The sequence below is a fragment of the Equus quagga genome, chromosome 6 (assembly GCF_021613505.1).
Source record: "Equus quagga isolate Etosha38 chromosome 6, UCLA_HA_Equagga_1.0, whole genome shotgun sequence".
Taxonomy (NCBI): Eukaryota; Metazoa; Chordata; class Mammalia; order Perissodactyla; family Equidae; genus Equus; species Equus quagga.
The window spans coordinates 103,677,430-103,694,893 of record NC_060272.1 but is presented as its reverse complement, the minus strand read 5'-3'; the positions used below and the strand labels follow the sequence as shown (position 1 = coordinate 103,694,893).

General features: G+C 44.0%; 1 protein-coding gene across 2 annotated transcripts in view; it reads right to left on the bottom strand.

Moving 5' to 3' along the window:
• Positions 1-452: 452 nt before the first annotated feature.
• The window catches only part of KANK1 (KN motif and ankyrin repeat domains 1), a 198,261-nt gene continuing 181,249 nt past the window's right edge, over positions 453-17,464 (bottom strand). Inside the window, exons 5-13 of one of the 2 annotated variants that reach the window (XM_046663739.1) lie at positions 14,362-14,559; positions 13,608-13,716; positions 12,192-12,434; positions 10,686-10,773; positions 7,514-7,733; positions 5,076-5,218; positions 4,253-4,453; positions 2,064-2,162; positions 453-1,498 (exon numbers count right to left, since the gene is read on the bottom strand). In XM_046663739.1, coding sequence (XP_046519695.1) covers positions 1,436-1,498; positions 2,064-2,162; positions 4,253-4,453; positions 5,076-5,218; positions 7,514-7,733; positions 10,686-10,773; positions 12,192-12,434; positions 13,608-13,716; positions 14,362-14,559 — 1,364 coding nt within the window. In that variant the 3' untranslated portion in view covers positions 453-1,435. The remainder of the gene's footprint in view (positions 1,499-2,063; positions 2,163-4,252; positions 4,454-5,075; positions 5,219-7,513; positions 7,734-10,685; positions 10,774-12,191; positions 12,435-13,607; positions 13,717-14,361; positions 14,560-17,464) is intronic. The other variant, XM_046663740.1, reaches the window with a different exon arrangement.

Sequence of the window (17,464 nt, the reverse complement as noted above, 5' to 3'; positions counted from 1 at the left end):
CCCTTTTACTTTTTAAAAAGGACTTGAAAACAGGTGGTGCTGGGCCAGCACGCTGCAGTAAAAAGTCTGTCCGACTTCATCTCTCCTTTCTCATCACTACAGGTTACAACCTGTCACCCAGCAGTTACACCCAAACTTAGGATCAAGGACTTATATTTCTGCGCCCGAGAACAGTGAGCTCATCGGCTCCCCCGGGAGATTACCTGTCTGAGGAACTGTCTCCCTAATAAGGTCTTAAATTTCAGACTCATGACGGGCAGCCTGAGTAATGAGCAGAGCTGTGGAAACGGAGAAGCGCTCTCAGGAGATGTTCCTCTTGTCGGAGTGCAAGACCAGGAGCCTGGGCACTCGCCTGCCCAGTGCAATCCATCCATGTCACCTCTTGCTGCCACTGCTGTAAGTTAGCAGGATGGGGGCAGACAGCTGTCAGAGATGAGGCGGGGACACGCAAAAGAGCTTAATGAAATTTTATTTTGAAAATATGGCAAGAGTCTAAGGCACTTCAAACATTTAAATACATATAAGACCAAAGTAAATGTGACATGGTATAAAGGAATCCATAAATATGTGGAGGACTAACTACACTATGTTTCTCTAGAAGCAAATACAGAGCCAATTCCTCTAACAATTCAACTTTGATCAATAGATACAGAGTTGTGCAATTATTAATAAAAATATGGTAATGTTACATATAGTTCTTCATGTCTTTAATTACTATGGAATATAAAAGTTGAAAATACTGTGTCAATTTTTTATAGACACCTTTTATATAAAAAGTCATATAATACATCCACCTAGATAAAAGCAACTGAAAAGATTTCCTTTTGTAAATTCTATACTTTCTGAGAGTTCCATCTTTTCTTTTTAAGACAGAAACCTACCAATCCGGGCCCAAGTTACCAAGGATCAAAGTCATCTCAACTTCCTTACTTTAAAATAATACAGACAAAAGAGAAATCAACAAAACCATCCTGGAAATGGAATTTTTGAAGAGCTTTCCAATGGTTCCACCTTTAGGAAATATAAATACTTGTGGAAAATTTTAAAAACACCGCTGGAATGAGAACCTGACACTTCTCAGCAGTGGGGCGTGGGGGGTGGGGGTGGTTGAGAAGACGTCCACTCAGGTCAGGTTACAATTTCCTACAACTGTACATAACGGAGCAGAGACTCAACAGCAACAGAGACGGGGGTAAAGTGTGCCCCACCCAGAGGGCAGATGGCCAGAAGGGAGGCGGCGTGTGCCCAGCCGGGCCAGCAAATTCCTGCTGGCTCAACTTCTACTGTGACAGCTCCAGCCTTCAACCCTTGGTTTTCTGCCTTCTGTTTGCTGGTGAGTTCAGGCACAAAATGTATACATTCAGTATTTGTCACCCCCAACAAGAACAATTAGCAGCTTAATGTGGCATGTAAATGGACGGCTATTTGCATACAATCAGTCAAATGAACCTCGGTGGGTGGGGCCAGGAGATGTCTTCCTTCCAAGCCTGGGGGTGCCCTAGAGACCAGGAAAGGAAAAAACTGGGGGTTAGCAAGTGACCTCAGGCAGATGTGTCCTCTGTGACACATCTGTCCACCACAGCTGACAACCACCTGTGAGCTAGAGTGAGGAGAGCTGGAACCCAGGACACACGTCCACTAGCAGGAGCAGCTCTGGAGCCAGCTTGGCTCAGCAGTGCCACGTGCAGCTGTCCTTGGAAGTGGACTTGGGGACCACAGGTTGCTAGTCACTGTCTGCTTTAGGAAAATGCCAGGAACATGGTGCTGTGTATTCACGGGCTCAGGATGTGCGTTGGGATAATTCTGCCCAGAATAAACCCTTCATGGGAAGATGTGAGAGAGCAAGTCTCCTGAGCAAGCGGGAATTCAGTCTCTGCTGTGCTAACCACTAGCCCTCCTGGCCTTCTGCGAGGGGCAAAAACGCTAACTCTCAAGTTCCAGACTAGAACCTCCATTTTCGGAATCATCATCAAACCTGCATCTCCTGCCAACTCCCTGAGGAAGGGGGCCACCAGGCTGGAGAACGTCAGCCTGTTTACAGACGCCAAACGCACAGCACTGACCGGAGACTGGGCTTTTGCGAAGTTGACGTGGGCATAGAGAAGAACGGCGATGTCCTTGTGTCCTGCTTCCAGGGCTATGGAGAGCGCTGTGCTGCCATCCTGAAGATGAGACAAAAGGAACAAGCCACGTTGGGTTTCTGGAACTTCCAGACAGCCAAAAGGTAACAAAACAATACCCTCCAGCAATTGATAAGGTGCCCAAAATGCAGCCGTGTGTGCAGTCCTTAGGAAACTCTGCTGGACCTCTACATGCTAAGGATACAGGATGAATGAGGCATAACCCCCCCCTCACCACGCTAAGGAAGTCACATCAAGAGGAGAATCATCATTGCCTTTGGCTCTGCCTCACATGGTTAGTGTGCAGGTCTGTATCCCACGGATCCTCAACAAACTCAGGCAGCCCAGGAAGAACACCTATTCACCCATCCTGCCGCCAGCAGGGGGCGGTAGGAGCAGAGGCGGGCAGAAACATCACTTGGTTTCTTTGTTTCTTATAAATACAAATGAGCAGGCAAGGACCATGGTGCATGCATTGTAGCCCTGCAACTTGCCAAAGATCTCCTAACTTTCTTCTCGGGGAGGGAGCTGATCCTGCAGTCCGAGCCACCCCTGTAGAATGCTATGAGGAACATCTATGTCTGAGCACAGAATCCTGCTGGTTTGCAGAAATGTATCTTATGGAAATGCGAGAGGAGACACTAAATATGGGAAAGAAAAATTTTCAGTTGAATGTTTGGTTTCCATTAAATTGCAGGGACTTAGATAGATATAAAGGAGCATCAAGGCAAAAAACAGCACAACTTATTTCCTGTCTAGTTTCGGAATTAAGATGCCCTTCCGGTCCCTAGCAGCAGGAAACAATTGGTATGTGGTTGGAATCTTAGGGTTTTTCCCTCCCACTCTGTGAATTTGGGAGCTGCTTTCTTCCGGAGGCCGGCTGGATACCCTCCTGTTCCTTTCAGGATAAGGCAGCAGATAGTTAGCTGAGGTGACCAGGATTTCTGGACGTCAGTGTGGCTCTACAGCCTCTTATTACTATATCTACAAGCTGTTCCTTGCTGAAAGTAGAAGTCAAAGCAAATAATCAAAAATCCTGAGACACAAACTGTTTTTGAGGAACCATAAGCTGGAAACTCTCCCTCCGCTCCGGCTCCAGCGGAATGTGAGGGCATCTGGTAAACTGCAGCTCACGTGCCCCGTGGCTGCGGCTGCCGCTGCAGACACGAGGCAGGGCCCCGTCCAGTTGACACTTGCATGGTTGGCTGTATCGGCTGGTTTGGTCCCACAGGGAGAAGTTTAGCGTAAAAGAGGATGTTTTCCCTTTAACTTTTTTGTTTTGAGCTGAAAGAAGCTCTGGTCCAAACCTGTGCTCCACACAGATAAATGTGCAAAAACAGAACTAACCCAGCTGGACCTCTGTGACCTCTGGACCTTTGAACCATGTCATCATCCCAATGCTAAGTTCCTGTGCCTTGCCTGTCAGCACTGCTCCCCTTTGGCCTGGAGACATCCGGAAGCAGCAGCTTTCCTTAGAATGTTTCCCGGTCAAGGGGTTATCCAGGAATGGGGACAGCTTGGGAACTGGGAGAGGAGATTAGAGTGAGGATGCTGGGAATGGCCTGAGGAAGAGTGGGAAGATGGGCTTAAAGAAGCCAAGAGAGTCTGGATCCCCCAGCGGATGAAACGTCACAAGTTATTCACTGAGGGGCCCCAGGGAAGGGGACACCTGCCTTCATCTCACTGGGGGAGGAAGGTGATTCCCTGCAATATTAACTAATTTTAGTCACCAGCTTGTAATGACTAGTAATCCAGATTTCCAAAGGGACCGGCCACCTGGTCCTCTCTTCTTACTGGACTGGGAAGTCGCCTACACTGAATCTGGTTCTGTACTATAAATCTGTTTATTCCCCTTAGTATGCTGGTTCTCGTACATGCCTATCACCTTCTTCCTGTAATGAATTTTGGGAGGACGCCTATTTATCTTTCTGCCTTTGGTTTTAGTTAATGGGAACATTACTTTGCACACAGGAAAGGCTGCCAAGCTGGCTCCTGAGGGGAGGTGGCCTGGATGACAACACAAACCCCCGAGGAGAATCAAAGAGTATTTGCTCTCTCTCCTTTGCCCTCACAGAGCTCCCTCCCTGTGTCCCTCCAGCCCTCTGCATGGAGGCCCAAAAGCAACAGCTTACGTTGTCCTCCAGGTGGCCGTTGCAGCCTGGCTGGGCCAGCAGCAGCTTGACGATCTCCACGTGCCCGTGCTCGCTGGCACACATGAGGGCAGTGGAACCCTCGTCGTCCTGGATGTTGACATCAGCCCCACAGGCCAGCAGGCCCTTCACCATGTCTATCCGCCCATGACTGACCGCCAGCATGAGGGCTGTCTGCCCCGCCTGCAGAAGAAATGAAGGGGACTTCAGAGGAACGTACTGGGCTGGCAGGGTGTGGTCTGTACTGGGGCTGAGCTGGCAGGAAGGGGAAGAGGGAGTGTGATGACAGAGGGGAAAAAGTGGATCATGGCAGGCATGGAGAAACTAGTGTCTCATGAGCTATGAGCGAAGTAAGATCAAGTAATGAGTCAACTTTTCCCTTTAGCTTAGAGGATTGGTCTCATTATAGCAAGGAGCTGGGAAGTTCAAAAGATAGTCCAACTGTGCACATATCTGGACTAGCGGCCTTGGGGCCTGGCATGAAGACACCACAATCCGGAGATGGTCAGGAAGCAGTGGTCACCAGGTAGACCGTGGGGAGTCCAGTCTCTTATTTGCATGCTGCCCCACAGTTTACGTGCACGCTGCTCCAAACAGAGGCAATGCAAGGTAAAGGAGAGAGAAGTTTCCAGTGTGAAGTTTAAGCTAGTATTTCATGGGTGCGTTTGGTCCTCAAGGAGCACCAGGCAGCCACGTGGACTCGGGGCTGGGCCATGAGTGAGTGCCGAGCGGTGGGAAGTGTGGCGTGGGCACCTGTGCGGGTCACAGCAGTGTGAGCATGAGCCCAGGAAGCAAGCGCACTCACCTGGCTGGCTTTGGCATTGACATCCCCACAGCCAAAGAGTTCTTCTACAACCCGCATGTCTTTCTCTGCTTCCACGGCAGCCAGGGCTGCCAGCATGATGGGGGTGTAGCCCGCCTTGTTCTGGTGATCTACGTTACACACGTCTGCAAAGACAGGAGTCTCTTTAGGGAGAAGCCATCTCAAGGCAGCGGCTGTCCCTGTGAACTGAAAGGATGGTGTTTGGAAGAGCCCAGTAAAATGGCCTCAGGCGCTCAAAGTCCCAGGTGACTCAGAAGGAGATGTGAGAGAGGTTTCCATACCGAACAAAGGAAAAAAATTTTTTTTCTATTTCGTGAGGCCAGAAGCAACAGCTGTGACAGTAAGCTTTCATGGCACCTCTTGTTTGCAACTGGTGGCTGACTGCAAGAGCCTAGAGGTCTGTAGGTGGTTCTAAGTAATGGTTGCTTTGAAGAATAAACAGTAACGTGGGATCTAGGCATTAATCTGTGTTTAGGAAATCACTGTTTTGGAGTGAAGAAGGCAGTGAGAGCTACAAAGGAAAGAAGGATTTGTAAAGGCTTGTGTATGGAACACTGACTACGCCGTTACCCCTTGAGAACCCACTACTGAATCTGAGACCCGGAGCTCCCCTCTGACTTGTTTGGGGCCCTTAGAAGCAGAATCCCAATCACAAAAAACCCAGTTCTAGGAATTGTAGCTAGCCTGAGAGCAGACGCAGTAAGTCCTCTAAGAAACTGCCAGGGACTAACAGACCCAATAAACCAGGCCTCTTCCATTCCTATAATTCTTAAGGAGTCTTTGGGGGCTAAATTATCCTCCAGGCATTTTTAAATTCCTTCAGCACTTTCTAATAAACTGAAAGGAACGAGAGTGCAGGAAAGAAGCTTTATGTGTGACCAAAAATAGTTAAAATGTTTAGGATGTTTCCGTCACAAGGAGTGAGAAAAGAAAGTATCATGGAAACTTCCCTTGGGTTCTAAAGCAACGGCATCCTAGGGACATAATGGCAGGCGTGGTCTTTGAGACTCCTCAGCATCTGTGATGTTCGGTTTCCTAAATTCACAAACACACTTTATGGAGCCACAATCTCAGCCTATAATGCTGAGCAGGAAAAAGTTAAGAAACTCCAGAAAAGTGATTAACCGAAACCATCCAACAATGGATTTCAAATCATTTAATTTATCAAAATATCTTATCCACACAAATTTCCCAAGGAAAGATTAAATTGTTACTTTCAGGAGTAATCCTGAAGTGTTGTTGTCAGCTTTCCTGGGTATTATCTACTTCTCTGTTTAAACGATAACTTGGGCTGACAGTAGCGTCAGCTCTGTTTATACTCTGGAACGTCTGAAGGGAGGGAGGCTTGGAATTCCTTCCTCTAAGATGGAAGCAGTTTTATCCTAATATGGCCCCTAAATTGGGAACAAACAAACTTAGAAGAGAAAAAAGGATAACTCTGCTTGGTTTCTTCTCTGCATCAACCCAAGATCCCCAAAACAGAGTAGAAAAACTTGGGCAGTTGGGTCAAGAAGCAGTATGGGAAAACCGGACAATTTTATTGCATATTCTAAATCAGATGTTCACATTGTGTTCTCATTAGACTGAGGCCCTGCGAATTCTGCATCAGCCACACGCTAGAAGTAAAACACGTGCTTCAAAAATAAACAGGAGTGATCTGGAGACTGTACGTACCACTGGGCTGGCTCCATTTGAACAAACAGTGGAAAGCTCACTGTTTCTCAAGGGGACCTTCTTTGTACCTCCCCCATCCCTTCACGTCTAATACATCCATTGGCTATATTCTGAGATGGCAAGTTCCAGTTATAAACAAGAATTTTCACTGTTCTCATTACTACGATTCACATGTAAGAATAACACTTTTCTTGCTCTATGCTGATTCCGCAGTAACAGAGTATATTTTTGGCAGGAATGGTGATGATTCTGCTGTAATCTGTTACAGGGACTTTACTCGGTCCACATCTTGACTAGCCGCACACCTCTGCAAGACAAGGTCATGGGGCAAGGACAAATCAGGCAGCCCACATCACAACGCTGTGACTGTGGCCCTGTGAGTAGCATTCTGCCCCCTGAGTGTGAACGCACCAAGCCTGTGTGATTCAGCTCAGGAGGGAATCTGAGTCATCCTGATTACCAGGGATATATGTACCCTGCTTGAATGCAGCTGAACTACAGCAAGAAGATTCTCAAAGCCTCCTTTCAAAACAGATTTGGAATCTGTCACCCAGTTTTGTTGAAACATCCAGCGTCCCATGAATGACTCAGGAACGATATTCTTGCCACGTTGCTTTCCATCATGTGGAAAAGCAATGGAAAGGATTTGAGGATGCTCACAGAATTGTAGAGTGGATCAACCGGCTTCTTCGAGATGAGTCACAACCCAAGTGCTGTCAGAGAAGAGACCGGGACAGCCAACGTACCAGCGTCCAAGAGCAGCTTCACGATCTCAAAGTTGGAGTGGGACACGCTGTAATGGAGGGCCGTGTTGCCATTGCCATCGGCCATGTTGATGATGTGACGGAGGACGTCTGGGGAGATGGCCTCAAAAGCGGCTATGTAGTCCCCCACCATGGCTGGAATGGCTGACTTCTGACTGGACACGCGGAACCACTCGTGCTGGAGGGTGTTCAGACAGAATCTCTGCCAAAACACAGAGCGAGCGGCATCAGTTCTTCTATTAATAGACCTTTCTGAGTCCCAAGTGAAAGCCCGAGAAATCAGGCCTTTTATAGTCAAAGTGTAGGCAGTTAGAATTTGCTCTCAAAAACAATTAATGCAAACCCAGAACCCCCCGAGAAGCCTCGAACTCCAAACTGAAGCGTCCCTCCTGATTTTAAACCACATACATATTCTAACTTCTCTAAAAGAGGCCGTACAGCACCGTGCAAGAGCTACACCACTGAGGCGGAAAGTCTGGCTCTGCTATTTAAGAGCTGTATGTTCCTGGGGAAGATACTAATTCTGTGCCTCAGTTTCCTCATCTGCAAAATAGGTACATAAAAATACCTTTCTTTCACAGTGTTTGTGATGAGGACAAATGTGACACATGTAAAACAGGCTGGTTCCATTTATTATCAAACTATTAATATGTAGTTAGCTGGCCTTGCAAATGATTTTCATAGTAATCAGGACAGAAGAAATGACTTAACCCACATTTAATTATGCTGCTTCCTTCCTATCCAGACCAATCTCAACTCTTTCCACATCTCCACAGCACGAGGCTGGGAGACCATAAGTGGCTAGCCAATTCAATTCCTACTCCAATCCCAAACACAAATATCTGACCACGGAAAGGGAATAAAAGCAGGTCTGAAACAAATTACGCTTCTCGTTAGGATCATCTGCGTCTGGTCAACAGCCCCACTCGCCTTCCCTTAGGCTGTGGACCACGAACATGGCATTTGTTTCATGGGTGAGCAAGTCAAACTTGGACCACAGGAGTTCAGTGTAGACTGGGCATAGCTGGCGCTGGCGATGGGGATAACTATAATACTTTTTTCTTGAGCCCTCTGTTATATGAATTTACCATTCGTTTGTGCTTTGCTTACTCTTGAAAAGTTCAAAAATAAGTCAAAGAAAGATGGAAAGCCTATGTCAAAAGCAACAGAACCCAAGAAATCCTCTTTCTATGGAAAAGGTGGGGTTGGAATTATAGTTTCCATCTCTATCTTCCTGCTACAGATTATTCAAGTTTTAGCCCATTCAATCATAATTTGGGTCACCCGATGAAATCTTGGCCGGGAAACAATTCATCTAATTTTTTCAGATTTCTATTTCTCTGGAGTGTTCACAGACAAGAAAGGGAGATAACGTCGTCTGGGTGTCCTAACTCTGTTACTGCCAAACATGCAGTATCCTGATACAGTTATATGTCACTGGCACTGTGATCATTCACATGTCCACTACTTTTCACAGCACAATACTTTAAACACTTTTTCACTCAACGAATATTCAATTAACAAAAAATGTACTCATCATGTGGCATGTGACTGACAACACGCTTGGCAGTCCAGGGCCACAGAAATGTCAAATCCTCCCCGAGGACCACATAACCTAGTCTTTTGAGCACAGTAGGAGAAAAAGTATATTATGGATACAAAACCTGGGGTCTGAAAGCACCAGTTTTAAGCTCAGGTTTAACCTAGTTGGAAATATTATCACTGCAGTGACATTTCATGGTTTTACTATTTGTGACCAAGGTACAAGACAGGCATTTAGTTTATACTGATGGAGTTCAACATGGCGTTCTACGCTCCCCCTTGGCCAGGAATTTTATTCAGTATTTCCTTCTGTAAACATCACTGCCATGCTCCTTTTTCAGCACACTAATTGAATGTCAAGACTCAGCTGGCTCTGATAAATTTAGGTTTCCATAGCAATACAAACAAAGATGAGAAGATGCCACATAATAAGGTAATATGATTTCATTGGGATAAACAAAACACAGACCAGTACTCAAGATAGGTATAATCTAGTCCCAGCAATAACTAGTAGCTACCACTCTAGACAAGACTTGTACTCTTTAGGGGCTTAGTTAAACCAAGACGGACCAGAACAGATGGCCTCATGGGCATGTGCGCCTACTCACTTCTCATGCCGGTAACAGTCATCAACAATTCTTGTTCAGATTGTGTTTGTTGTCGAAGAGGAAAACTTTGCCATTCTGGTTTTAGATAACTCCTTAAGTTCCTTCTAGTCCTAACATTTTTGTCTCATAATTCTATAATTTGTGAGATTTAAAAAATCAACTTTCTCACTAGCTGCTGACTTATGTTATTCAGCATAAAACTTCACATTAAGTTGACTGCTAATCTGCAAAAGATTCAAATGCACATTTCTGTCTAAAGTAACATGAGATGCTACATTTTCTCAACGCAATGAATAGGGCTGTCAACCAGAGGGTTGCTCTGACCTAGGAAAGAAGCTGCATGTCAAAACTTCACCAACGTGTGAGAGAGCCACATACTTGGCAGTGGCATCAGATTCACCATCGCCATAGAAATATTTGTCCTATGTTGTGCCATTCACGCTCACTAAAGCAACCATCAGCCTCTTTGGTGTCTGCTCCTGAATCTCTCAAACTGAGAAGATGACAAGTGCAGTTATTTCTAGGTTTAAAAATAGTGGCCGCCTGCATTCCACATCAGAACATAATATGCAGTTTCATAATTGAAAGGAATGCTGACCTTGGCCCAGATAGGTTTCTTTTAAAAACATGTGCTAACTTAAAAAAAAAAATTCTGGGATTCTGTTCCCTGGATCACAAAGTTCTGAAGGCAGAAGCAGAACTTGTAGAAAGGTGACAACTGACTGCAATTAGCCCTCCCTTCCATGTGCAAGTATAAGCCTTGCAGATGCTCCACCCCCAAGGAAAGTAGAGGCTGGGGAGAGGGTATGGGAAGCAGGGCCTGAAGGTGTTCCCAGAGTGATCCAGCGAGCAGGGCAGCACGATGCCCACTCTGCCCACACATGCTAGAAATGGTTTAGGGGGAGAGGCAGGCAGGTAACAGCTCAGGGGGCAGGCGAGGGATGCTTTGTCACCACTTGGGCACTTTGTACAGACGGGGGACAGTGTCTGTAGGTCAGACTCACCATATCCTTGCTGGTCAAAGCTTTGGGGTCATTTATATTATTTTTCAGTAAGTTGCATGCAGACAACATCTTTTCACTTAATTCATACCTAAAAGGGAAAAATAAAATAAAAGAAAGAGGGCTCATGATTGGCCACAAAAGGAAAGGCCTTTTTATCTCAAACTCTATATAACCCTTTAAAAAACAAGAGGCCCTCAGTCGACTTCGCTGGGTTGTGGTGGTGCAAGGCGCTTGCCTGGGACAGTCTGGGCATCTGAGAACGGAGGCTACCATACAGAGCCAAGGCCACCAGCCAGACCCCAGGTCTTCTCAGGAGGCAAGCTTTTGGCTTCACCAGTTTGGCCTTTATGACATTATGGGATAAGATTTGGAGACTTTTCGCTCCTTTTGTTCCAAGTTCTTAAAAATATTTTTACTCTTAAGGAGTTGAAAAGATCTGAATTACCACATACCTATTATGCTGATCAGTAAACCACACATCTGAACTCACATTTGGTGATTCAGGAAGTGTTTGCTGAACACACAGGAAAATATAAAATTAAAAATCAGATGACAAATGGTATATAAATTATATCTCAATCAAGCTGTTAAAAAAAGCCAGATGACAAGAGATTGAGCCATTTGAAAATAACTGGAAATATAAACTGAAAACACTTACCTTGTGTTAATGCAGTTAGACTTTCACTTGCCAAATTAAATAGAGGTAAGTTTTCTGAAATGTTCTATTTATGCTTCACAGAGTGAAAAACCATATTGAAATTCCTATCTGATCTATTCTCTCCCGTTTTATAAAGCATCAATTCCACATTTGCTAATGGTCTTTAAAATTTACTACATTTTTAGGTACAGGTTTCAGCCAACCAGAGTGTTTATTTGATATTTCAGCTGCTGTTTATGATAATCCAAAATCCATTCTCGTGCTGTTCCCAATCGCTCAGTGAGCAACAAATTATAGATGTGTCACTGATTACATCATCTTTACAGTAAATGGAATTTTGGGTTGAGGCCAAAAGACTGTTCCTCTCACACACAATGATCCTGTAATAACAGTACTGACACCCATATCAGGATAAAGGGCTACGGATAAAATCTGAAACCTTAAAAGAAATGCACTAGTCACAAAAAAAATTCCAATATGTCTTTAAATATAAGGTGGATGTTCAAACAGTGGAAACTTTAGTGGTACTCAGTAGTTCTGTGGATGGTGGCTCCACATATAAAATTAGATAGCAAATAAAGTTAAAAAAATCAAAGGTGACTAGCTATCAAGCCATTCTCTTTGCTACCATAAGAGATCTAGGAGTTATCACCTTCTGCGCTTGCATTTATTAGTATCACGGCAAGATGGACGTACCTCTGAGGAACAGATAAAGCTCAGCTTTCCTTTGGAGACGGGAAAGACCAAACCATTAGACTCCACTGCAAAATCTCCTAACTGGCCAATTCTATTGCCAAAGCATGTTAACTGTGGGAAGGGAGAGGGGAGGGGAAGGGAGTGTACCACACCTCTCTCTGATTTCCACCTTCTCAGGTTCACATTCTTGAACCTGCATTTCATCTTCCACCCTGGCGGACTTGAAACCTTCAACATTAACTGCATGGTGCCCTTCCGCCATTCCCCGAGTGTCTTCATCCTCCTCTTCCTCCTCCTCTTCCTCAGGAGGGTACTCAATGGCATCACACTCGTCATCTGACTCGGAAGAAGAGCTTTCATCTGAGCTGGAATCATCACTTGAAGTTGTTTCATACCTAGGTGGCAATTGGGAGTTCAGGAGATGCAAGGGGTGCCCATAGAGACCCAGTGACAGAAATTTCTATGAAGGGAAGCTGCTACCTGATTCCAGAAATTTCGCCAGTGGTTTTAGACCCTGCACTTAGAAGTTCAAAGTCAAGTCTATTTAAAAAAGCCTAGTAAGCCTGGTGGTTTTGAATGAGTTCTGACTTAAAAGGGATAACCTGGGTTGCCAACTAGTATCATACACTATTTGTAGAAAAAAAATGATATATACATATATAGCACCTCTGGCTTAGTATAAATCAAAGGAAACTTATTTTATGGAAACCAGGTCTGCAGCTGTTCATTTTTCCCTTCCTTTTTTCCTTCCCCTTTCACTCCTCCTATTTTGCTTTATTAATTCTCCCAGCGTCAAGGTGCACAGATTATGTACGTAACCGCCAGCTCCTCTGGTACACGTCCAAAACCTGGGCCACATCACCTAATAAGCTTTTAAAGATTTGGAAAATAGGCACCCTCAAGTTAAATGTTGGTGGTACGCTTTACTATAAATATCATTTCAACTAACTTGGCACTATTGCATTCTTGTCCAGGCCATGTATCAATTAACACATTAATTGCTTTGGTTCAACTGTAGGAGGACAAACAGGCTTAACTATTTACGTGGGCCAGTTAGAAGAGAAGGACTAATGACTCATAAACATTCTATTTAGAAAGCAAAGCACCGATGACACGGCTAGGGTAGTCTTCGGGTGAAAGACTCTATAATTTTGTTTGTAAACATGGAGAGCTGAGCAAAACAACCCTTGTTGAAGGAGTGGCTGACTCTCACTGGCCCATGGCGTGATGCTCAGTCTCTTTCTGGGGGTTTCTGAGTTCTGATACAGGTAAGTACAAGTTGTCCAACAGTGCAAGAAACCTGCTGCTTTTGTTGAAGACTATTTTTTTTTTCAGATCAGAGGTGTGAAGATGGAAATCACTCAGCTTCATCAGGTATCCTTTCAAGAGTGACATATCCTTAAAGACAGCAAGAAGAGGAGAGAAGAGAAGCCCTGAGGAGGGAATCTTCCGTCACCAAGATGTGGCAGCATCCCAGACTAGGCACCTTTAAATACAACTTGAGTAGGCAGGAGGCACAGGAGACAGACAGACCATGTATAAACGCTAGTACCACCATCTTTCCTTACCCTCCATTAATGCCAACAAACTGAAGATTCTTTTTGGCTCCGTTTGAATCTTTGTTACCATCTTTCTTCTTCATGATGGACTTCAGTGTACTTTCATTATTTGTACATACTGTGAAAAAGTGAATCAAGGTGATAAAAATTAATATAATTCATACCCTTACAAGTTAAGTGAATAGGTAATCTTTCTTCATGTACATTTTTTTCCCCTCATTCATGTAAATATAGATCTTGGCATGTATAAATGAGAAACTTGCACAAAATCCATTGGAAAATTGTGTGCATGCAAAGAAAATAATTCAAAGTTCCATTCATAACGTTAAGTGGAAAAAATCTCCATTAGTACTTCCAGACATAACAAAAGCAGTGACAACCAGCATCTGTATCTGGCTTTGTTGTTTAGAAAGTGATGTCGTGTCTCATTTGATCCTCAAAAACCATTTAGGCACTAAAATAGGGGTTATTATTCTTTCTCTGCAGTTGAGATAACCTGGAAAAAATTTATGCCTGCCAGACTGTGAAAAGAGCGAAATGCTATTTAAAATATTTCATAATTCACAAAATCAGATGAGTTTTCTGAAGGGGACTGCACGGCTCTTTCTTCAGCAATCTTAAAGACATTCTAGCCTACCTTCCTAACAAGTGGATACTAGTCCTTCCAGGTCAGTTTATAAGGCACACCGACATTAGACTGGCATGTGGTGAGGCTGGCCCCAGAAGCCTGATGCTGAGAAGGACTGTGAGTGAGAAGCGTTACCGTAGAGGCCGGAGGCGATCTGGTCGTCTGTCAGGTTCACTGGAGACAGCGTGCCTTCCTGAGCGAGGAAGGCATCCTGGCTGCCAATGGGCCTCTCGTCTGCGGTCCCCACCTCTCGCTCATGCTGGGATGTCTGTGTGTTCAACGGTCCTCCTGACTGAAGGCTTCCACACTTACAGGTGTATTCCAAATTATTTCCTGTCAGGAGGGAGAAGGGTGTAGAAGTTTGTGATGCTAGCATCAAACAGAATGGGCTAAATGGTTAAAAAAAAAAAAGATTCTTGCAACCCATCATCTTCTCAAGTGCTTTCCCTGTTTTCTTTTTGCATAAATGGTATGACTATCCAAGCCACCCAAACTCAAACCCCCAAGGCCTCTGGAATCAATCCTTCTTTTTATTGCCACATCTGGATCTGCCAACACTTGTCATCCTAACTCCACAGTGCCTCTTCTTTTCTCTCTGTTCTGGCTGCCACCATCTAGCCTTGGTTGGGCCACTGGCGTAGCGTCCTGACAGTCCTGCTTCCGTCATCCTCCGTCCTCTTGCACACTGCTACAAGAGTAATAGAGTAATACTCCCACTCAGTTCAAATCCCATCATCACTCCAGCTAAAGCAACATCTGAGCAAACCTACAAAGCTCCCCACCGCTCAGGAAATGTGGTCCACACTGCTTGGCCAGATATTCTAGACCACCCAGAACCTGGCACCAACTTCTCAGCTCTCCAACTTTATTTCCCACTATGCCTGTGGTCCTTTTTTTTGGGACGGGGACTGCATCCCAGCAGATGGAACTACTCCCGAGGTAGAGTGAGGGTCTCATTTTCCTGTCAGCATACCTCAGCGTATACTCTTCTTCCATTGGAATGCTTCCTCCTCCCACCTTCACACGGTCAAACTCTCCCATCACCTCCCCCTCACAGCCTTGCCTGATCTCCCTAACTCCAAATATCTCCCCCGTCTTGAACTCTCAGGGCCCATCTTTCAGACCCTCTTACAGGATCTCCCTGCTAGCCTGCAAATGTTTTGAGGGCACCAAACACTTCTGATCAACTTTGTTTCTCTCACTACATGTACTAGATTGCTTTTACATATGTTACATACTTAATATTTGTTCACTGACCGAAGCAGAACAATTGGATTAAGTAATATTACATAATTAACGTATTTAGGTCTATCATAGAATTTTCAATGTGGCTGACATGTAATATGTTTAGAATAGATGGTTAAATGAGAAAAGCAGATAATAAAATTCCATGTACAACATGAACTGATTAAAACACATTAATATATATATATTTACATAGAAAAGTTATCTGGAAGCTAAGGTGATTTTAACTTTTCCCTGTTTTTGCCATTTTTTTCTATTATGAATACTGTGTTCAAAATCACTTTTTAAAAAAGAATAAAAAAATTCTTTGACTTAGCAATTTGATTGCTAGAAATTTTATAAGGATGTACAAAAAGATATAGAGGGGCCCAGCAGTGCAGTGGTTAAGTTCTTGCGCTCTGCTTCAGCAGCCCAGGGTTGACGGGTTTCTACCCCGGGCATGGACCTACACACCACTCATCAAGCCATGCTGTGGTGGCGTCCCACATACAAAATAGAGGAAGATTGACACAGATGTTAGCTCAGGGCCAATCTTCCTCACACACACACATACACACACAAAACATATAGAAGGATGTTCATTGTCTCCATGTGTAAAACAGTAAGAGGCAGTTATCACAACCTGCCAATAAGAAACTGGTGAACTCATACACTGCTGGTGGGAATGCAAACTGGTACAGCCACTATGGAAAACAGTATGGAGATTCCTCAAAAAATTAAAAATAGAACTACCATACGATCCAGCCATTCCACTACTGGGTATCTATCCAAAGAGCTTGAAGTCAGCAATTCCAAAAGTCCTATGCACCCCAATGTTCATTGCAGCATTATTTACAATAGCCAAGACGTGGAAGCAACCTAAGTGCCCATCAACAGATGAATGGATAAAGAAGTTGTGGTATATATATACAATGGAATACTACTCAGCTGCAAAACAGAACAAAATCACCCCATTTGCAACAACATGGATGGACCTTGAGGGAATTATGTTAAGTGAAATAAGCCAGTTAGAGAAGGATAATCTCGGTATGACTCCACTCATATGAGGGATTTAAAAATGTGGACAAAGAGAACAGATTAGTGGCTACCAGGGGAAAGGTGGGGTGGGGGGTGGGCACAAAGGGTGAAGGGGTGCACCTACAACACGAATGACAAACATTAATGTACAACTGAAATCACACAAGATTGTAACCTATCATTAACTCAATTAAAAAAAAAACTGGTGAAATAAGTTCTGGTACATTTATACAAAGGAATTCTATGCATCCATTAAAAATGTTAATATAGGTGGATATTCATTAACATAGAAAGATGTGTTATGATGTGTTACTGAGTTTTAAAAACAGGTTATAAAATAGTGCAGAGAGAATAAACCTATTTTGGCAAATAATTATATGTATACATATTAGAAAAACTCTGGAAGGATATACAATAAAACTGCTTAACACTGCTTTTTCTAAGGCTAAAGAATTATATGTTGTTATAATTTTTTTTCTTCTGTCTCTATTATTTCCTAATTTATGTATTATAAACATAAGTTACTAATATAAATAAAAAATTTAAGACTACCTACAATAATGTCATGTGATAAGAATCTTATCACAACTTTCTCTCTTTTAAAGTAAAGCTTTGAAATCCCTTAGATCCTTAGAAGAAATTTAAGTACTGATTGTATTTTGAAGCAATCAGAAGAAAAAGCACTATGATAGACTCTAACACTGTTCCCTTCAAACTCCATTGTTCATAAGAATCATCTAGGATATTTGGTAAAATGCAGATTCCCAGGCACGTGCTGCCAGAAACTCATTCTGTGGATCTGGGACGGGGGCCCAGTGATGGGCATTTCTGACATCTCCCACTGACCCACCCACAAGAGACTCTGATGCAGGTGGCCCACTTTGGAAACTACTGGTTTAAAACAATGGCATTCTAATAAAAGGCAGAAAGAAGCAAAATGTTCAAAGTACTATTGGAGGGCTGTGCATTCAGCTCT